Here is a 23340-nt window from a genome sequence, read left to right on the forward strand (position 1 = left end):
CCAGCCACCTTCTTTCCCCCACCCTTTCCTTTTCACAAGCTCTTCCTCTTCTGCTTTCTTCACACTCTGACTGCTCTTTCCCCTCCACCCTTCTGTTGCCTGCGTTTTATGAGCCTGGCTCCTCCTCAAAGGCTTTCTGGTACCTGTTTCCTGAACACTGAGAGGTCAGGGAAGGAGGGGGATTCATCATATTCATACACTTGGGGCAAGGACAGTGGGGAGAAGTCAACAAAGGGATGCTAAATCAGGCAACAATCTATCAATCTTAAAACACCATAAATTTAGGTATGCAGTGGAGTTTACAACTTTCTTTTTTATGTTTAAGCCCTACGCCAAGCCAGATTTCTTTTTGGCAATTCAGAAAGTCTGTATCAGTTTGATTAGCTTTATTTATGTAATGGATGAGAAAAAAAAAATGTGTTGTCCCACTGACTTCATCAGGGCTGGTCATCTTCTTTGATTTTTAGGGACATGTAAGAAATGGTTTTGCTTAACGGCAAATATTTTTTTAATTACCTTATGAGGCCCAGAACAAAATATGCACTGCCTAGAACTGTCTTCCTCCAATAAGTCTGAAGGTGTCCCTCCGGATAAAAGGACTTGCCTTCTCTGGAATAATTTTTGGTATTCTTGGCAATGCATTCAACTACTGATCCAGGTCTATACATACCATCTTCCTTAGCTGTGCCTACGGAGAATTTTTCAACCCTATCTCCATCCAGGAAGAAGCCAATAGGGCTGCCAATTGATCAAACACATGCTTTTAGATGATTAATTATTTGGGTTTTAATTGATTGATTAAATGTAAAAATATCTGCAACTTGCCAAATAACACAGATGTTCTTTTGAGGATACTGGAGAAAGGGCATAGTTATTCTTTAATGTGTCTGAACACACACTTTAATAAGAACAAAAAGCTAGTAATTATTGGAAAGAGAAGGGACCCTTTATTGTTTTATTTTCTTTCTTTTTTTAGAAAGAAATAATGCCAGGTAGGATAATACTTCTTAGTCCAAAAAACCTTCAAAAACAGAAAGCTAAAAGCCATCAGGATAGGATTAGGATCTAGATTTAATGAAAGTTGTATTGATGCCAATTTCAACCAACCACTGTCAGTTGCTTGTGGTTCTTAGTGTTAGGGAGAAAGCAAAAGAAATATCCCTGAGGACCACTCCATGTTAGCATAAAGCAGCAAATCCAGGTTAGCCATCAAATGTCATGCAATTCTGACTGGAGATTTGAACCTGAGCCTAAATGGACATTTTGCCAACTGTACCGTGCATAGAACTTTTACCTGTCTCCTCTATAGTTCCAGCAGCTTCTCTGTTGTTTGGAGCCAGCAAGTCAAGATCCTCATCTAAAGTGAAACAAGAAATAAATAAAATCTAGCCATCTCTGCTAGCAAGGTAATTGTGCCTCATTATAATCTGGATTTTACATGCAAGAAAAATCTAAACATTATCAGAGACGCAAATACAAATACTTGTGGATACCAATCCTCACTGAAAACCATTTACTTTAAGAAACATTAAGGCTCACAAGTTGGTAGCCCCTGGTTCAGACAGCTTCTTTCAAATTCATTTGTTCCTTTGGTGAAAGAGTACCCCCACCACCCCTACCATCCCCATGCCAAGAACACTACAGGAGATCCTGGTTATTGATCACCAGCATCATACCCAGCTTAGCTGATAATTGAACATAGACTTTCTCAACTTGGTACCCTCTAGATGTGTTGGATTACAACTCCCTGAATCTGAGGTCCAAACCATCAGGACGGCATCAGATTAGGGAAGGTTACTTGTATATAATATTCCAGTGTTTGGTTATTATATATAAGCAGTCGAACAGCCACAAGTGAGATCACCACACAAAAGGAAAAGAGAAAGAAAAGAATGGTGTGTATGCTTACTCAGTACTCCTTATTTATAGGAATGTTACAACATTTGAGGTAACCCTGAAGTTGGAGTGGGAGGGGCACCTCTCCTGTTCAACAGCACACACATACACACCCTCAGACAATGTATACGCAGCTATCACTGGGACAACATGTAAAAAAAAAGCCCTCTGTGATGGCTCCATAGATCTAATACAGTGCAGTTGTTAAAAGACTGAACTCGGAATGGAAAAAAACCCTAACAGAACCCCCCTTTTGCTCTTATGGATGAAGGTAGGCAACACTTTTCATGAACACTGAAAGAGGTTAGGTGCAATTCACATGGTGTATGAACATACCCACCTGGCCTACTGTTACCTCTGATCAGACAGGTTACGCATCACTTTCAGAGCTTGCTTAATAGAGTAAAAGCAGGATAACTGTGCATACTACAATAAGCAAACCCTCTTTCAAACCATTTCAACTCTCAGAAAAAGCTATTATTAGCCTTATTTGACCTCGAATAACGACAACAACATTTTAAAGATGGTGGCTTGACTATATGAAATCCCACTTATTTTCTGTCTTAGGATGGTTGGGACAAGGCCTTTATTGTCCAATTGCCCTGTTTTATTCAGAGAATGTTAAGAGTGGCTCCAGACAATGACAGCTTACATTTTTAACCCTTGAGTGCTTTCTCAGTGCTTCTTCCATCTTTTTGTCCCCCCTCCTGCAAAAAAAAAAGGGGGAGGAGGAAAAAGGAATTGCTGTACAATGTCTTTTGGCTGGTAGCACCAGGAGTCCTCTGCCTCAAAGCACCTCTAAAGTGAGTTCTGAAAAAATTCTTCTGCAAATGTTTGGTGTGTTAGTGAAAAAATCAGGTGTACTGGGTGTTTATTGGCTGATGCCAGTAGCGCTAACACAAGTAACCTGCAATTTTAAGTTTGTTATTTTTGTTATTTTTGTTTTGGGGTTTTTGGGGGTAAAGGATGGGTGCATATTTTCATAAATTTGCATGTGTCACATATACAGTAATGAGCATACATCAGTAACCGGATGCACAATAAAAGTGGCATGTTTGAGAACTGATTCAGCATTTGACTTGCAAGACAGAAATGTGTGCAAGGCAGTCTACGAAGGTGGGTTTGCAATGTAGGTAAAGATCTCACTGTGACAGCTATTAAAATGATTTGTCTTCACTTTGCCATTTACAATACGACTGACCTACATTATAGTGTTATTGTATGAGTAACTGAGGTAATGTATGTAAAGCACTCTGAAGACTCAAAAGTGCTATATAAATGAAAGTATTATTTTTATTATAATTCATTTATAAAGTACCCAAAATTTGTGAAGCTTCGTACAGGAACTATAAAAACCAGGCAGCCCCTGGCCACAGGCTTGCAATGCAACAGAAATGACACCAAAGGAAGGGTGGAGAGGAAAGCAAGAAAACTCAGGAACTAATTCCAAAAGTTACATAATAATTCTTAAAATAATCAGTTGGAATACAGAATTTGGTGAGAGAAAGCACTAAATGGCAACTGATGGAGCGGGCCTTGCTGTCCCACTTCTCCTTTTTCTCTTCTCACCATTAGTGACACCACCAGTACACATACATGCTTAGGATGAAATGATTCCAAATCAAATGTTATTTCAGAAGTGTGGTTTCACATGGTTTGACTCGGCTTCAATGTCACATTTCCTTCTCATGTAACCTGGTTATTTATCCTGCAAACTGGTCAGCCCATATGGGAAGCTGATTTCAGATGTGATCACAACCTCATGGGCCCTGATTATTGGTTGCAACACTATGGTGTGGTAGCATTAGAATCCACTTTCATTCCATTGCTCTCTGGCAACAACAAACTATATACCAAGGTTTAACATATAGAAAAGGAAGGGAAAATGGGTTATCACCTGCTAGCAGAGGGAGGTAATATTTTAAAACATGCCCCATAAACCTATCAATTGTTATTTAAGGCAGTAATAGCAATCACTTGTTATAGCATCGTAAATTTACATGGCACTTTATAAGCATAACACAAGCGGGAAAGCTTCCTGAGCTTTGACAAGTATCTCCGGTCTCACTAAAGAGAAGACAATGAATGAAACACACTGTCAGGAGATGATGGAGGCCACGGGAAGAGGAAAAGGGAGGGAAGAGGGGGATGTGTGGGCGGAAGGACAGACTTAGCAGAAAGGGAGAAAGGATTCTAGAAGGAAACAAGGGTTAAGAGACTAACAGAAAACAGAGGTCGGATGCAGACAACTACTTTCCAAGTGGTATCTTAACACAGGGTCATGTAACCACTTGGTGAGCTTGCTGGCTGTGCTGTCTTTGAATTAGCAATGAAGAATTGTATCATTCCTTCTCTTCTCCGGATTCTTGACCAAGTTCAAATATGTGGCTGAAATATTCTCCCTATTACATGGCAGGGTATGTGCCAGGATTCAAACCAGGAGCCTCAGGATCTACTTAAAACTGGAGGCGCTTCCAAAGTGCTGACTTTCAGCTCAACTGAGCCATTTGTTCCTTCGCTTTAGTGTAAGATACATGCAAAATTGTGGTTGACTTTCAACACCAGGATTATATATTTTTTTAAAAAGTCTGGATGGGGCATTATGGAAATTGTAGTCCAACACATCTGAAAGGCAGAAGGGTGCAAGCCGTCCCAAGACGCTTGTAGTGGACGGGTTAGAAAAGCTTTTAATAAATAAATAAAATAAAGGGTGGAAAAAGGCTGTTTTATGTCCACAGTAGTGGGTGTGACAAGTTAGTGGCAATGCTTGCTTAGCCATTTGTTTATTGTTTAAGCAAATTTTACATCGTACTAAAATGCTTTTCCATTTGAGCAGTACTTTGTGAACAGTTTCAGGCACTTTTTTCCCAGTGAAGTCTTGTGTATAAAACTGATAGATGTTACTAAAATAGTGCTGCCTAGAAAATGTGTTTAATTGTTTAATCAGTGCTTTAATGCTTTTCATGTAAGGTTTATTGTTATGTAAATGTTATTGCGCAAATATGTTAATAGTTTTTAAAAAATAATAAAAAGTGTTTTAGTACCGATACATTAAAAATGCCACAAAAATGCTGATGACCAGAGTAGACTGAAGCTGTGCTGAATGAAGAGGCATGGCAGTAGCCTCAAGTGCCCAAAATATCATTGCAGTGCCTCTTTAAAGAATCTTGATCCACACCCTTGTGTGGCTCTGCTCCAGTGCGCCATCCGATTTGGGCCCTAATCTTGGTTAGATTAGAGAAAGAGAATCCATCTTTATGTACCGTAAGTGCATCTTAAACTAAAGTTTTAAGATGAACCAAACAGGTATAGGCAGCACCGATTTTAAACTATGGTTTGAATAAATCCAGCAATTCAGCAAAACCCATGGTTATTTCACACATCTTCTTTGGTTAGTTACAGGGAGGAGCAAAGTGAAGCTGTGTAGCCTGACTAAAAGAAGTTTTGTTTCATCCACTTGCTAAAATTTTACTGGGCATTGTCAGCCTGATTTTGCAGTTTTACAGATTAGAAACTTGTTTTCTTAAAAAATAAAAATCAAAGCTGAGACTTCTGGGATACTGAATTCTGCTCCTAATATGAAATTCAGTTCATCTGGTGCTCTCATTTTCAGCTAACAAAACAGACATCTGACAAGTGGCTAGATTCAAAGCCAGTCAGCCATGAGGGCAGATCTTTTGCTGATATCGTATGATTATTGTAAAGCATGCTGGACAGTCTGCTGTGCTGCACTTTGTGGAAGCCAAAGCTTCTCCACACCATCACTTTGTCTAGGACACAGCTGTCTCTTGCTCTCCATTCAAATCAATGCAAACCTGGTCAGGCTGTCCCTCTGTGAATTCAGAATTGGATCTGAAGTTGGAGGGTCACAGAAACAGTTCCCCTTGCCCTGCTCTGCCTCCACTGTTAGACGGGAAAGTGGCACCAAAGATCTTTTCTAAATAAATCAGGCTTGATTGTAAAACCCAGGCCAATGACGAGATGGAACCTCATTAACATTGATTTTAAAATAAATTATTGAAAGTGCCTTCCCCACCCTACTTTTCTGCTCTCGAGATCTGCAAAGCAGAACTGTAAACAATTCTTGCAGTGATTTTAAAAGATAAAGAATGAAAAGGGAGGTGGGGGGACCCAACAATCAAACCTAGATTAATATCCTTCCAGGAAATGCTATATGAAAAAGACAGGAAATGGAGCATATAGTATTGCACCTCCTGCACTAAGTGGTAGAAGGGATAGGACAGCCTTTGCAGGGTCAGCCTTAGGTTTGCACTGATGGAGGCAAAAAAGACGACTGCCGCTGGCCTTCTTTCCCCACTCATTCTCAGCGGGATGGTTTTTGCCAGTTTGGGAAGAGGGAAAAACGCACTTTCAAGATGGCACAAGTTACCTGCATTATATTCAGGCTTCTTAAAGCAACTGCTCTAAGAATTCCATGATGCCAGAGATGGCAGAGGCAGTGCAGGAATTCCTGCCACCCATCTTTAAATAAATAAATCAATAAATATTAACATTGATTTTTCAAATACAACAACAAACAAAAGCAAAGAGACAAAGGTAACTTCTTGTTGTCTTCACCCATGACTCAAGCCTATATCTGATTATTTGTTAGAAAGACCCATGTCTGTGGTCAGTTTGCAGGTTCAATACATTGACTGAATATCCATTGGAAAATAGGTGTGCATACCAACACTCCCATTGCAAAATATCATCTAATGCTCTTAAACAGGCTACTTTTTGCTATCTATCCAGAACACAACTTTAAATTGAAATAGCTCCTTTCGTGCTATTCCAACCTGTGTGCTATACACACACACATTAGCATTTGACACTTTTTTCTTTTCTCTACTGCTTCAAAAACCTGGCTTGATGAAGGTTAAGGTACCATGATGGTATATCAGAGGCATAATATTTATAAATTGGCTGCTGATGAAATAGGCACATATGCCCAGGGTAGATTGTGAAGGAAGATATGTGGATATTGTGTAACACATTCATTGAAGTTAATTGATTGGCCAGAAAGGCTTTAGGGCACAGGTATTCAACCTTTTTGAGCTCAAGGGCCAACTTCCATTTCAGAGATGATCTAGGGAGCATCTTGCAGTGGGCTGGGCCAAACGCAAAGGAGCAGAGAGACAAAATATAAAAAGACCCAATCATTTTAACTTAAAGCTTTTAGTGCCAGTGTCTAAGTCTTAGAAGAGGCATTTAAATTGGGAAACTACACAAAAGCTAGGAAGCCACCAAATAATTGGGATAAGATCAGGCCCAATGGGAGAACCCTGAAAGTTGGATTAGGCCTCCAGGCAGGCTGGATTCTGCACTCTGCATTAGATATACAGAGTTCTATGCAAGCCACATTAATTTTCATGGAGTTAACACAGGATACCTTGTCACTGGATTTTGCTCAGTGTTTCCCGTGTACTTACTACTTCTGAGCATTTTTCATTTATGCATCATGTTTTGCATCATGCTTTTCCTGCAAGGATCTAAGAGAAGTCCCTGGAAATTCCTGGGATGTCTCTTACCCAGATAACTGGCTAGACACAGATCTGAACATGGTCAGGTACCATTAAACAAAGCTAGGCCTTTTAAAGTTGAAATACCTAGAAGATACTGGGTGGGTTCAAAGATCAGAAATCGTTTACTAACCTCTAAAAAAGCTTATTGTGGGCAATGATGGTTTCAGGTGTCAGCAAGCTCTCTGGTGCCCCCCAGTTTGGTCCACCCCTTCCTATTTGTTTTCGCAGGTGTGTGGGCAGGCTTACTAGACAAGGAGAAGTGTAGTGACAGTATTTATCTGATGAACACCTACAAGGGAATCACCATTGCAATGTTCTACTGTGTCCTGGAATAAGTATAGCCCCAGGACATTGTGATGGAAGATCACTAGAAAATGAGGAGCAGGGCACTGGCACCAGCAGCACCGGCTCCTCGGCAGCTGCCCAAGGAAATAATCTGCTGATGCTGGATCTCACCATGGGCCCCTTTCAGGGCCAAGCAGCGGCCTTGAGCAGCCAGATCCAAATTCCATCCTGACTGTACTCTCCTTTCTGGACTCTTTGAGGCCAGCTGCTCAAGAGAGAAGTGAGCAAGCACACAGTAGTCACTGTTTGTTGTCGAGGCAAAGGCAGGAGGCCAGACTCTTAGGCTCCATGGCAGGCCTGCCCACCCCCATGCTACTTGTCAGGTGAAGGGCCTGAGGTTGCACACTCAGTCCCAGTTATGTCTCAGACTCAGGACAGAGGCTTCCCAGCTGAAGCTCTGGAAACACTGACATGTTTGGAAACACTGTTCTGCTGTCTCACTGAGTAAGGTTAGCAACGCATTTGGCCCTCCCTTGCTCCCTGTCCAGTAGCTGAAATTGCTTGGCAGAGCTGTTAAGTAGAGTGAACCCCAGACATTCCCCCAAGGAGACTTCTCTGTCTCGCTTTCTCTCTGCTTTACTGGAAGCTCCACGCGCCTCTTCTCATCTCAGGCTGCTGTGCTAACCACATTAGCAGAACCTCTTTAATGGGTTCATGGTGGTTTGCTGGGTTCATGCCCTTGATCCCAAAGTGAGCCAAATTTCCCTAGAAATATTTATTCTGCAATTTCTATTTTGAAACCAAAGAAGGCAACGAGGGAAGAGAATTTTTGATATCAAAAGAGAAAATAGAAAGGTACTCAGAAATCTCTTCTCAAATTCACCTGCTCAGAAGCATCCAGGACTAAATTTAATTTAGTCTAGGCTCCCCCAGGGCCTAGCTCATTAAACCACTTTTGCTTGCCTAGTGGCCCAGCTATTGGTTGTGGTAGAGAGCAAGAGATACCCTAGCACATGTGCAAAGAGCCTCTGAGAAACCATAAATGGCCACTGAACACCTGAGACTGGTGTTAATGCTTCTGTACCACAGATCTGCCAACTGCCATTCCATCAAGCTAGATTAGAGGAAAAGAAGTTAAGCAGTGCTACCATCCACTCTGTGGAGTGACCACCTCCATCTGTTGACACCTGGCAACATCTCATCAGGCTGCAATGCAGGTCCCATAAAATGGGCTTCTGGATCATACACACAGAGTAGCTTCCGGGCAGGCTTGAGCTCTGGTGCCTCTCATTTTAGAATTGGAAATCTATCTCAGAGGGGTGGCTTTGCTCATTTTCTTGAATGAATGAACTACTTTCAGTCATGACTGAACTGTGCGCCATCTGGATGGCTAAACTAAATCAACTTGCCTACCAGATGCTTCCTCTTTGTTGGTGACTCATTGTAACAGAAGTGGACAGAAGAGACACCATCAGGAGATCATCAGAACTCCTAGGAACTCCTACCAGCCAGTCCAGTGTTTGATAATGCTGGGAACTGGAGTACAAAACATCTGGAAATCTATTTTCAGCCTACCCATACATTATAACTTGAATGTGGATTAAGTGGTTATGGAGAAGTTCAGCTGTTAACATGCGTTGTTGCTAAGTGAGAAACCATCAGGCAAGGAATACAGGAAGCTGCTGTCTAGTAGGTATGACCACTGGTGCATCTAGTCCAGTACTGTCAAGTCTTGCCTGCCAGCAGCAATCCAGACCTCAGGCAGAAAGTCTCCCTAATCCTTTGAAGTGGAGCTGGCAGGGACTTTCTGCATGCAAAACATGTCCCTTCAAGAGGAAGAGTTGGGAGGGAAGACTCCCTCACCTATGGAACTACATGCAGAACAGTAGTCCTATACAATGGAGTGGTTTTTGTTTGTCACTGGCTCAGCCAGGGCTCTAGCTGCACCACACTCAAGCAGTGGGCTGAAAGAGTGGAATCCAAGACAGGCAAGTTGAAGGATTGCAGCTGAAACATTAATATCATAATTAAATGCCAGGCTTTCCCAGTTGCATGGTGCTCCTAAAATTTTATGATGGATGGAGGCTTTCAGGATGGAAGCCAGTCATGCTTTTCCTCAGGAAGGTGCTGCCAGCAAACTACTCACCAGTCCGACTTCTACACCGAGGCTAAAACACTGACTATCCTTGTGCATCAGGGGTGTTGAACCTAATTCAGCGAAAGGGCTTAATTAAACTTTGGGAAAGCCCTTGAGGGAGGGGTTACATTCTAGTGGTAGGTGGGACCAAAGACAAAAGAGGCAAGGCCAAAATAATAAAAGCTTCAACATTTTAGTTTAAAGTACTTGCTGCAACCTGTTTAATGCATACACTTTCACACAGAATGCAAAGAGCAGGGTTCACCTATGAACCGCAGCCTTATTGCTGAAGAAAATCTGTATTTGAGCTACAGAGCAGAAGCAAACATTCAGAGACTAAAAGGCACCCAAAAAGTTGATGCTATTTGTTAAGGTGCCACAGAATTATTTGTTGCAACAGACTAAACATAATCAGCCCATTGGAGGAATCTTGCAACACCAATTCACAGTTGGTGTACGTGTGTGCACGTGCGTGTATAGGGTGAGTTCAGCAAGGGCAAATCTTAATTCTTGGATACACTGATGATCGACTGCAGAAATAACATTTGTTGTGATTAGGGAAGTGCAAACTTATCTTGGCTTAGTTCAGAAATAGCTTTATATTTATGAATTTTCTTGATGCACATTTAGGAAAAAACCTCATCTGTCTTAGAGAATTCTCATGACTCATAATGTTAGCACGTTTGTACCACACTTGCCACATACATGCTCTTTATGGTACTGCTCTTTTGGACGGTAATTCCTAACACTTGACATGGATGAGAGCTTGTTATAAGACTGGGAATAGGGATGAATAGGTGGACCTCTTCTTTTCAAGGACTCCCACCACAAAAGGATTACTGATAGGTTGTCACCAGTTAGGATTAACCCCCTAGCACATAGAAGTCCAGAGGTCCAGATATTCAGGCTTGGAGTCCCAATCTGGCCCTTCCAGGTTTCCCAGATGGCAAGCTCTCTTTCTCTTGGCCCCATGCTCTTTCTTCTAAACACAATTTTTTGTGTTTTCCTGGCTTTTGTGCAATTTTGCCCATTCTAAATCGGCTGAAATGGCTCTCCTAAGGCTTAGTTACTGGCAGTAGAGATTTTGAGTTAATTTGCTGGGATTTTGCCCTGCCAGTTTTGCCTTTGGTTCTGCTCACCACTGGACTGAGGTCTCAAAAAGGTTCTCTAAAATGGAATTCAGTCCTCAAGGTGAAAGGGGTTCTGCACGTTGCCTTGGCCTGTACAGCTGCTTTGGGAGTTTCTGAATTTTATTGCCAATGGCCCTTGCGTTTAGATCAGCTTTAGGAAAAAAATAACAGGAAAGATACTTTGGAATTTCTTTCCAGAAGCTCAGAACTTAACAAAAGTTTTGTGAAAAAGCTGGACAACAAAGAAAGCTGCCAGGAAGAAAACTGATGTATTTGAAACGTGTCGCCAGAGGAGAAAAGGAAGATTAGAAAGCTAACGGTTTTTGGTGGGAAAACTCCGCTCCCCTCCCCCTTTGTGGTATAAATAGAGCGGAGTGTCCGCCATTTTGCTCAGTCTTGAAGACCGCACATTCGCCCTCTAGAGGTTAAAAATAAAGTAATGATAAGACACAATTATATTCCCACGGTACCAATGTGAATTATAGTACGGTACCGAGAACAATCGCTAGTCAGCGATATAACGCCCCCGGTACTGATGCCATCAATATTTTGGTACTGAAAAAAAAAATAACCACCCAGCGACATAATCCAAATGGTACCGATGCAAATTATAGTATGGTACCGAGAAAAAACACGATATCCATTCACCGACACCGAGTGGGTCCGGCGGGTGGGTTGTGTGAATGCACAGATGGCCACTCGAAGAACATCAGTTACAGGTAAGCAACCTGCTTTTCTTCGTCGTGGCCTCTGTGCATCACACATATGGTTGATTCGCAAGCTTACCAGACTCGGCGGAGGGAGGTGTCATCATCGAAGAACGGATGAGAGAACAGCTCTACCAAAAGAACAGTCCCGTCTGGCACGTACATCAAGCCGATAATGCTTGGCGAAAGTACATGGACCAGCCCAGATCACAGCTCTGCAGATGTCTTGCAACGGAACCACTGTGGCAAAAGCGGACGAGGTCGCTACTGCTTGTGTAGAATGGCCACTTGGAAAGACAGGTAAGTCTATTTTCGATAGCTGATAAGCCAGGACAATAGTCTGGGTGATCCAATTAGAGAGTCTCTGAGATGATATCGGTGATCCCTTTTTTTGCTCGGAGTATTTAACAAAAAGTCTATTAGTAGTATGAAAAGATTCAGTGCGAGATCTATAAAAGGCCAAGCGGCGGCGAACATCAAGCATGTGTAGAGCACGTTCTATCGGGGTTGACGGCGATGGAAAGAAAGTCGGTAGAACGATATCCTGATTCAGGTGGAACGACATGGCCACCTTGGGTAAAAAGGAGAAATCCATCCGAAGGACAACTTTTTCCTTATGGAAGTTCAGAAATGGTGGGTCTATGTGGAGAGCACAAAGTTCGCTAGCTCTTCGTGCTGATGTAACTGCTACTAGAAAGGCAGTTTTCCATGACACCAGGCATAAGTCCGCAGTTGCTAAAGGCTCAAACGGTGGTTTGGTAAGCGCTTGGAGTACTACAGAAAGACTCCACGTTGGCATGGCAGGGTGAATAGACGGATGTAAATTTTGTAGTCCCTTAATGAAGTGCCGAACCAGCGGTTGTGAGAAGACTGATAACCCGTGTATAGTGCCACGATAATGGGATATAGCGACTGCATAAACTTTGATGGATGACGGTTTATGTCCCTCATGATGCAAATGTAAGAGAAATTGTAAGATATTGGTGACTGAAGCCGTTCCAGGGGAGAACGAATGGCACTCCGCAAAAGAGGAGAATCTTCTCCATTTAGCCATATAGGAACGACGAGTGGGCGGTCTTAATGCAGATTCGATAATTGCCTGAATTTCTCTGTCGGTAGGCGTCGGTATCGTGACATTCGCTGTCGAATTCAAAGTCGGGGCTGCATATACCGTGTGTTGAGTGAGGTCACCCGTAGTGTGAGGTGTCCCTGGTACCGACTCGGTGACATGAATCAGGTGATTTGCCATGCTGTCAGCTTCAGAGAGAATATATCCAGATGGTGGATCGCTCCTCTTTGTTGTGTTAACAAATGTGGGAGAGTTGGTAGATGAAGGAACGTTCTTCTGGACAGCTGCAAAAGAGTGGTAAACCATGGTTGTCTCAGCCACCACGGAGTCACTAGTATCCCCGTGGCCCTGTCCTGGGCTATTTTTGTTACCACTCTTGTCAGAAGTGGGATTGGAGGAAACGCATAAAAAGTCATGTTGCTCCAAGGGACCATGAGAGCATCTCCCATCGATCCCAGCCCGACGCCCACTCTGGAACAGTAAAGGGCACACAGGCTGTTCTGTTGAGTGGCGAACAGGTCCACATCCAGATAACCCCACAAGCGGAAGAGTTCCTCGCAAAGTTGTTTGTCCAACTCCCATTCGTGGGTTGTCGGCATCTGTCTGCTTAATGTATCTGCTTCAACGTTGTCGGTTCCAGCCAGGTGAACCGCCATAAGCGTGATGTTCCTTGGTATGCACCAGTCCCAAATGTCCATCGATAGGCGTGCTAAGGCTGGAGATTTTGTGCCCCCCTGCTTGTTGATGTAGAAAACTGCTGCTATATTGTCTGATGCAATTTGGACAATTTGACGACATAACACAGTCTCGAAACGCTTGGGGGCGTTGAAAATCGCCAGAAGTTCCAGGAAGTTGATGTGTTTCCTCGCCTCTCATTGGTTCCAAGTACCTTGGACCCGAAGTCCCGAACATGCCGCACCCCATCCCAGGAGGGATGCGTCGGTGTACAGAGTTGTCATTGGCCAAGGTGGTCGAAACAGGGTGCCGATCGACAGGTTGTCCGTGATGGTCCACCACGTTAAAGTGTGAAGGACTGCAGGCGGGATCCGAATCTGCTTGGTGGCAGGATCTTGTTGCGGTTGAAAGGCAACGTTGAAAAACAGCTGAATGGGTCCCATATGTAGCCTGGCATACGGGACAATGGCAATAGCAGCAGCCATATGCCCCAGTAGTCTCTGAACGGACAAGGCTGGGACCGTTCCGTGTAGTCGAATTCGATGAATATGGCTGCATAAAGCATTCTGACATGCCGGTGGGAGGAAAGCTTTTTCCCATGTCGAGTCAAGTCGAGTTGTGCCCCGATGAAATCGATGACCTGCATGGAAATAAGGGTCGATTTGTCGCGGTTAATGCACAGGCCGAGAGCATCGAGCAAAGCGCAGGTCATTTGTATATCAGACAAGAGAGCTTGTTCGGATTGCGAGACGATCAGCCAGTCGTCTAAGTATGGGTAAACCTGTACTCCCCGAGTCCGCAAGTGTGCGCATACCGGTGTCATACACTTCGTAAAGACTCGAGGGTCTGTGGCCAAGCCAAAGGGTAGGACGTTAAACTCGAACAGGTCGGATCCGAGAGTAAAACATAGAAAGTGTCTGTGTGAATGATGAATGGAAATATGAAAATAAGCATCCTTCAAATCCAGCGAGGCGAACCAATCCTCTCTTTTCAATGATGGAAGGATGTTCTGTAAAGTGGTCATCCGGAACTTCCTTGGTTTGATGTACTTGTTAAGAGTTCGTAAGTCCAGGATCGGACGGAGACCACCGTCCCTTTTCGGGACCGTAAAATATCTGGAATAGAATCCATGCAATCCTTCCGAGCAGGACAATTGTCGAATCGCTCCCTTGAGAAGTAACTGTGAGACTTCATCGTGTAGCACCGATGAAGAAGGTGTGAAGCGAATCGGGCTCGAAGGAGGGATAACATCGAATTTTATCCTATATCCGAACGAGATGAAAGATAACACCCACCTATCAGATGTAATGGACTCCCGAATGGGGAGTTGGCCCTGGAGCCGGTCCCCAAAAGGGAGAAGGGAAGGTGGTGTTGGAATAGAGAGGATGGTTCACCCAAGCCATCAACGTGGGCATTTATCAGTATCGAATCGCCCACGGCCTTGGGAAAAAAGCTGTTGTGCTTGCTGCCTCCAACGCTGCCGTTGTTGATATTGTTGGGTTCGAGGGTAGTTTTGCTGGCGCGGATAATATGGTTGATTCCGGTAGGACAACTGGGGCCACTGCCACTTATGTTTTTGTGGGAGCTTCATGCGGTGTGCGGTTAGGCGTGATTCATGAATCGCCTTTAATTTTCAGTCAGTCTTCTGGTGGAACAGACCGGTACCATCAAAAGGCATTTCCTCGATTCTGCGCGTCATCTCATCGGGGAAATTACAATTGCGCAGCCACAAATGTTGGCGTAGCAAGATGGTGTTGACGAGGGCCCTTGAATCGGTGTCTACATGGTGACGAGCGGTAGACAACTGTTGCACTGCCACCTGCATCGCCTCCTTAATAAAAACCCTGGCAAGGTCCACTTGGTGGTCTGGAAGGGAGGAAGCGATGTTATCCAGTTTCTGCATGATAAAGTACTGGTAATGTGCCAGTGTTCCTTCGTAGTTCAATATGCGCACGCCGAGTCCAGAGGCCGCATAGACTCAGGGCGCAAGCATATCGATTTTCCTCCTTTCCTTGTCCCGAGGAGCGGTATGTCCCCTGGACTCCCTGCCCTGGAAGGATTCAACCACAAGAGAGTTCGGTTTTGGGTGACAGAGCAGGAAGGGAATGTCATTGTCCCGAACTCTATACATGGCCGCATATCTGTGGGAGGTTGCTTGTGGTTGGGCCGGTTGGTCCCAGGGCTGGACCATAGCCTGGTCCAGTGTAGTTATAAGTGGCAGAGCTATGGATGTGGACTGCTCTCCTCGAACAACATCATAAAAGCGATCTGTCGAAGGGCCTGGCTGTTGATGGGCTTCGATTTCAAGCGAACGAACCAAGCGGGACATGAACTCTGTGAACGAGACATGAGGTTCGTCAGGTGAAGCGGGCCCTTGATATGCGACAGCCACATCAGGGGATGTGGAGTCGACCTCCGAGTCCTCGGAGTCTTCCACGTAGTGCAGCCGGTCATCGTTTGAGGGGGAGGAGGTTTCAGGGGAGGCTGGGCGCTTCGTCTCCGTACGCCTGGAGGTGGATGGCACATCCCTCAGGACCGATGGTGATCTGTGCTCACGAGGGAAATAGGGATATGGCTGGTACCCACCCCAGCTGGGGTGAGCACCATATCCTGGGATCAACCAACTTTCATCTCGACGCTCGGATGAATGGCTGCAACCTCTGGGAGGTAATGGTGAGGCCACATGAGATTCAGTTGGTGGCATGGGTGTTGGTGAGCGTTCCCTCGGCGGGGAGTCTCTGATTTTGCCATCAGAGATGGACTCCCGAAGTGGCTCCTCCTGTTGCTGGGGAGGCACACTCTCAGGCCGAGCGGTTGGCCTGGGGGATCCCAGTGGTGTCACCTGCATAACGAGTTGCAGGGCCGGTCCCGAGGGGGTTGGTACTGTGGCAGCCGTCAGTACCAAAAAGCCCGATGAACCTGAGCCTCGTCGTTTTGGGCGGTCAGGTTTCTTGCTCTTGAGAGTGGGCTTATCCACCTTTTCCTTCCTCAACTTCTTATGGGTGGAAGTTTTATCCAGACTGGTATGCTTGCGCTTCTCCCGTTTCTTAGTCGGGGGAGAAGGCAGCGAATGAGCCCCCATAGAAGCGGTGCCCTCGTCCGAAGGACGTTGAGGGTCAGCAGAGGTTGAGGAAGGACGCTTCGCTGGAGCACTCACGGTGGAGGAGGAGTGCTGAGGAGGCATGGACAAAGAGGAAGCAGGCCGTAGGAGCAGTTGGTCGGACTGCATTAATGCCTGATCCCATAGGAGCTTTCTGAGACGATTCTCCCTATTTTTCCGCACCTGCTTGGTAAACGCCAAGCAATGACCGCATTTGTTGGTCCTATGCCCCTCGCCGAGGCAGAGGAGGCATAGATCATGTGGATCGGCCGGCGACATTTTAGATCCACATTCAATACATTTGCGGAATGCCGCCCGCTGCACCATTGCGGAAAAATGAAGAAAAGAGGACAGTATAGAGGGTAAGATAATATTTTTGTTTTGTTTTTTTTATAGAGAGAAAGAATTCAAGAATAAAATGGACAGAATCGGGGAGAAGAACAAACTTGGAGCAAGAGAAGTTTAAACTTTTTGAGAAAAAACAACGAAGAGGCACAGATCTATAGCGAGAGACAAACAGGCACGAGGCACAGTGAATGGTGGTCGCAAAGACTGAGCAAAATGGCAGACACTCCACTCTATTTATACCACAAAGGGGGAGGGGAGCGGAGTTTTCCCGCCAAAAACCATTAGCTTTCTAATCTTCCGGCCTAGGCACTGAACAGGCGCAGCAACCCCATATGTGTGATACACAGAGGCCACGATGAAGAACTTTGTGAATACAATGAATCAACAGAAAGGCCAAGATGTAGATTCTAGATCAAATTAAGTCAAAACTTGCCCTGGAAACAAAAATAATGAAACTGATGCTGTCATACTTCATGGCCTGATCAGTTAGCAGCAGTTGTGTGGGTGGGGTGATTCATTCTGGTTCCTGACTCCAAGCAGAGCAGAGAGCAACAGAGCAAGCTGCTCCAGCAAGTCTCAGAGCCTCTGGGAAATAAGCAGCCAAGCTCCCAGGGAGTGAGTGACCAGGGAGAGCAAACAGGAGTTTGGCAGAGGAGGAGTTGTAGTGGAAGGGGAGGCAGACGCAGGCAGAAGTAAAGCAGAGGCAGGTACAGGCAAATCAAGGCAAAGCAGAGACAGGTAGAGGCAAGTCAAGGCAAAGCAGAGACAGCCTGGACTAGCCCAGCTTAAAGTCTATTGTTTTCTAAGAGACAGTTGAAGGAAAGTTCCGCATCATCTGATTGCTGATTAACTGAAGGGGAGTTGCCTGATCAGTTAGCAGCAGTTGTTTGGGTGGGATGATTCATTCTGGTTCCTACTCCAAGGAGAACAGAGCGCATCAGAGCAAGCAGCCCCAGAAGGTCTAGGGCCTCTGGGACATAAGCACCCAAGCTCCCAGGGAGCAAGCAACCAGAGCGAGCAACCAGAGAGAGCAAACAGGAGTTTGGCAGAGGAGGTCCAAGGGGAGGACCTAACATTCTCCCCCTTTTGTTTCTCTCCCTTATTTCACCTTAATTTCCTCACTGCATATGGTGGCACGAGCAATGTACCAAGAAGACTTCACAGTAGTGGCCTACAACAACTGCAAATGCTGCACACTAGTACCCCTATTACAGGAAAAAGTGAGAGCACTGGAGCAGTGAGTGTCCACCCTCTGGAAAATAAAAGAAAGAGCGCGAGGAGCTGCAACAGGTAAGTGCAGTCCAGAAGGAAGAACAACAACAGCAAACTGAGGAGGCAGAAGTGAACTCTGAAGGAAGGGAAAATGAGGAAACTCACGGGAACAGGGTGACAGACACAGAAGATCTAGAAAACAGTCTTACCCACAGAAGCAGTGGAACTCTCAAACTGCTTCGAGTTGCTTGAGGAAGAGACATGTGAGAAACCCACTGTTAAAGAACTACATGACACACTGTATAACTCTTTTTCAGAGACAAAATGCCAATCAAACAAGGATAAGGATAGCAAAATTTGCAACAAAAGGAGAAGAGTGCTAGTTGTGGGAGATTCCCTCTTGCGTGAAATGGAAAAATATGTATGTCATGATGACCCAGAGAATTGCCAAGTATGCTGTTTCCCTGGCGCCAAGGTTAAAGATATAACCAGCAAGTTCACACAACTTGTACAACCCACTGACAAATACCCCTTCCTTCTCTTCCACGTGGGAACTAATGACACTGCCATGAGAAGTTTTGCTGAAATAACATCAGGCTTCAAAGCTCTAGGGGGGAAAATAGAAAACACTGGTGCCCAGATAGTCTTCTCCTCAATCCTACCAGCATGTGGAGGAGGAACTGTTAGGGAAAGAAAAATCCTTCAAGTGAATGACTGGCTACGATGGTGGTGCCATAAAGAGAGATTTGAATTCTGGGACCACAAGCTAAGCTTCCTGGAAGTTGGACTACTGGCAAATGATGGGCTGCACCTCACAAAGAATGGGAAGCAGATGTTTGGCCACTACATGAAAAACTTCATCAGGAGAGCTTTAAACTAAAACCTATAGAGGAGGGAGATGTGCAGCATGGCAGACAATAACGTGGCAAACCCTTCTCAAATTGGATGGAGGTAACTAGTGGGGTGCCACATGGTTCAATCTTGGGCCCAGTGCTCTTCAACATCTTTATTAATGATTTAGATGAGGAAGTACAAGGAAAGATAATCAAATTTGCAGATGATACAAAACTGGGTGGAATAGCAAACATCCTAGAAATCAGAATGAAGATCCAGGGTGATCCTGATTAACTTGAACACTGGGCTGAAAGCAACAGAATGAAATTTAATAAGGACAAATGCCAAGTCCTTCATCTAGGAAAAAGAAACCAAATGCAGCGATACAAGATGGGGAATACGTGGCGCAACAGAACTGAAAAAAAATCTTGGAGCAATTGTGGACAATAAGCTAAACATGAGGCAACAATGTGATGCAGACACCAAAGGGGAAAATGCTGTTTTGGGGTGCATTAACAGAAGTTTTACTTCCAAATCACGAGAAGTAGTAGTTCCTCTATACTCCCCACTAGTCAGACCTCACCTGGAACATTGTGTCCAGTTCTGGGCACCATGATTTACGAAAGATGTAGGTAAATTAGAAAGGGTCAAGCGGAGGGCAACAAAAATGATCCAGGGTTTGGAAACACTGCCCTATGAGGAGAGACTGAGAGAACGGGGCATATTCAGTCTTGAGAATTGAAGTCTGAGGGGGGACATGATATCCCTCTATAAGAACCTCAAAGGATGTCACAAAAAGAAAGGTCAAGACCTCTTCTTGCTGATGCCAGAGTGTAGGACACGGAATAATCAATTCAAGCTGCGACAACCCAGATTCAGGCCGGACATCAGGAAAATCTTTCTCACTGTCAAAGCAGTACAACAGTGGAACCAGCTGCCCAGAGAGGTGGTGGGATCTCCCACACTAGAGACATTCAAAAAGAAACTTGACAGCCATCTGAGAGGGATGGTGTAACGTGGTGTCCTGCAACAGCAGGGGGTTGGACTTGATGGCCTTTGTGGCCCCTTCCAACTTTAGTATTCTAAGTTTCTATGATTCTATGTTGAGAAAGTCAAAGGTCGAAGAAGAGGAAGACCAACTATGAGATGGATCAGTTCCATATAGGAAGCCACAGCCTTGAGTTTACAAGAGCCAAGCAGGATTGTCAAGGACAGGGCATTTTGGAAGGCATTCATTCATAGAGTGTATTAAGTCAGAGATTATTTGATGGCACATAACAACAACAAAAACATAAGCAGTAGTTTTGTAATCATGCAGTGTTTTGCATAGGGCAGACTTTAGTGAGAAATCCTTTTTAAAATAAGCCAAATGACTAAATATAAAAAATAGTTTGTTGAGGGGAAATAAGAAAAACAAAGGGAAAACAATAATCACACAGAGACACAGAATTCCAAATAAACCCAATAGAGTCAGTCTAATTAAAATAACTCCCTACATGAGTAGATTATTGGATTCCAGAGCATGTGCTGAATTCATAACAAAGCAGATAGCCTGAGAGAAACAGCTGTTTGGCCTCTAGTTATATGACATTTTGAAAGTTTTAGAGAAAAGTTTTGAAAAGTTTTAACCTTTCTTTTAAAGGGATGTCAGTGGTCTAGCCAACAAATCCAAAAATTACTTTCTTAAAAACTGTAAATGTACAACTCAAAAGCCCAAGGTGGTTGACTTAGTCTTAATAAGAATTTAAAGTTTTGGTAGCAGTTTTGAAGACAGGAGAATGAGAGCGAGAAGCCACTTCAAGTTGTAGAGCAGAGTACATGAAAGTTCAGTGCTTTTCCTGCCACATGAACCCAAACAAACCTAAGAGCATAAGATACAGCTTTAGATCTAGAGTGGGGGCAGCAGACACATAAAACATTTGCTAGTAACAATGGAGAGAACTGACTCAGAGAGAAAAAGTCCACAAAACAAAAGGTTGCTTAATCAGGGGGTATAGTCATGGACTTTAGGGCAATAAAAAAATCACTATGAAGAAGAGATCAATATTAAAGAACACCTTTGTGTGTGCCTATAAAACAAATTGCTTTGTTCACAGAGTTGCACAGGAATCAACAGGAGTTTCAACAGGTTTTATCAAAAGTAAGAAGCTAGTATTAAATAACATTTGTCTATATGCCACTAAACACCCTAGTAAAAGTACAGACACTTAGGGCTAAAGTTCATGCTCAATTAAATATGTAGCTACATTAAATAAATATTGTGTAGTTGATCCTCCTAATTTTTAGGAATGTATGTGGGGCCCCAATCCAGATTGGAGCAACTGAATGCAGTAGGGAAGATTTAAACCTTCCCACAAGCCCCCAGCACAGAATATCCATTAGTATTCCCTCTTTTACCTCCCAAAGGAAAAGATGGTGTTTTCAAGGGCAGAAAGTTAGTGGGTGGGATGGCTTGCAGCAGTTGCTCAATCAGGGCCTCACAAACCTATATTAAGGTAAACAAAATAGTAAGAATCAGCTGCATGCTAGGTATTTAACATAACATGTACCTTAGCCCTACTTACTATGTTCTGAGTCAGAGGAAATATCTGGGGAAAATGTCACTCAACTCATAATATACTGGGTGATTGAAACTTTCCAAATTCATATTCCAAACCTGGTAATTATGAATTTTGACATATCCAGTTGAATTTCTATATTTTGTATATATTGCAGTAATCATAATACTATTTCCATTACAGCACAGGAATACGCACATTCCTTTAAGGGGGGAAACAAAGAGATTTGTGTCTGATATGTTTGGGATCCATTTAATCATTTATGAGAACTGTAGGGTGCAGCAAGTGTGCCAGAGATAGAGGAGCTTCTAAAGAAAAATCACATGGGCATTGCTTACCTAAGTGATGCCCCTGAAGATTCAAGGTCCATCCTGAGTCTTCCTCCTCTCTGCTCCTGTGGCTATGTGATTAGGACACTGCTTTTTTGGAGAGGGAGACCAGGGTTCTATTTCCACAGCCTTTCCCTCTTTCTGTCTGATATTACTGTTGCCATGATGACCTCAGAATCATGATCTTCACTCCTGGAGGCCACAGTTGCATCTCCTTGGCATAGGACTTAAACCGACATTTGCACTTTGTGCCCCATTGGTTTTTTCCCCATTGAGTTACCAGGCTGGTCACTATGAGGCTGCTGTGGTGAGTGCTCTTCCTTAGTGATGGGTCTCACTCCCCCCTCCCTTATAACTACAAAGCACGTTAAGCTCCAATCAAGTACTGTATTTTATAAGCTTTTCATTTTGTTCTGCTGGAAAGGGAAAAAAAGGTGGGAGAAGAGTGCTCAGGGCGCTTATATCAGGCCAGACTATCTGTTTATCTTGCCCAGTACTGTCAACTCTAACTGGCAGTCACAAGTAAATGTGTTTCCCATTACCTGATCCATTCCTTCTAATTGGTGATGTTGGGGATCGAACCTGGATCTTTCCACATGCAAAACATGTGATCCCCCACTAAGCTCTGGTCCCTCTCATTTGTCCTGCTGTAGACGTTGTCTGTGTGGTGGGACAAGAGGATTGCTGTTTCTTACTTATGGCATTAACAAGTTTCAAATAAATGTACAGTTATATTTTTTTCATTAGGGACTGCAGGTGGCGCAGTGATTTAAACTGCTGTGCTGCTGGGTTCATTGATCGAAAGGTTGCCGGTTCGAATCTGCACAACGGGGTGAGTTCCTGTTGCTCTGTCCCAGCTCCTGCCAACCTTGCAGTTCGAAAGCATGCAAATGCAAGTAGATAAAAAGATATCACTTTGGTGGGCAGGTAACAGCATTCCGTGCACTTCGGTGTTTAGTCATGCCGGCCACATGACCACGGAGACTGACTGCGGACAAACGCGGGCTCCCTCGGCTAGGAAACAGAGATCAGCACTGCCCCCTAGAGTCAGGCATGACTGGACTTAATGTCAAGGGGAAACCTTTACCTTTATTTTTTCATTTGTCTTTGGAACTCCACATAATTTTGCAATGGTCACTATATAAAATGGATTTTAAGAGGATTATATGGGTATACAGGGCAGAGGGGATTCAGTGGCCATGATTACCAACAGTGAACTCATATGTTCAGTGTTATCCTGTCTACAACATGCAGGGGTCACAAAAAGTCTGGAAATTATGATCATGCCCTGCTTGTGAGCTTCCTTTGAGCTAGTTGGCAGGCGGATGGATGCCATGCAGAAACCCTGGGTCCGTTCCAGTGGCAATTCTAAAAATTCAGCAAAGGTTTTTGTCTGTTCATTTCTGTTGTTGTTAGTATAGGGATTTTATTATGCAAATAAAAATCTCAGTTGTGGTTGTGTGTTTCTTTTTTTAAGAATGGAAGGGAGTGAGACTAGGGTAGAGGAAGGAGAGAGACAGAGAGAGAAAGATAATTTC

The 23340-nt window shown here is 44.1% G+C and overlaps 1 protein-coding gene across 1 annotated transcript in view; it reads right to left on the reverse strand.

Moving 5' to 3' along the window:
* SKAP1 (src kinase associated phosphoprotein 1) overlaps positions 1 to 23340 on the reverse strand; it is a 345184-nt gene that overhangs the window by 57484 nt on the left and 264360 nt on the right. The window contains exon 10 of the mRNA XM_044444651.1: positions 1295 to 1357. Coding sequence (XP_044300586.1) covers positions 1295 to 1357 — 63 coding nt within the window. The remainder of the gene's footprint in view (positions 1 to 1294; positions 1358 to 23340) is intronic.

This window comes from Varanus komodoensis, unplaced genomic scaffold (genome assembly GCF_004798865.1).
Source record: "Varanus komodoensis strain SLA01 unplaced genomic scaffold, ASM479886v1 scaffold45, whole genome shotgun sequence".
Classification (NCBI taxonomy): Eukaryota; Metazoa; Chordata; class Lepidosauria; order Squamata; family Varanidae; genus Varanus; species Varanus komodoensis.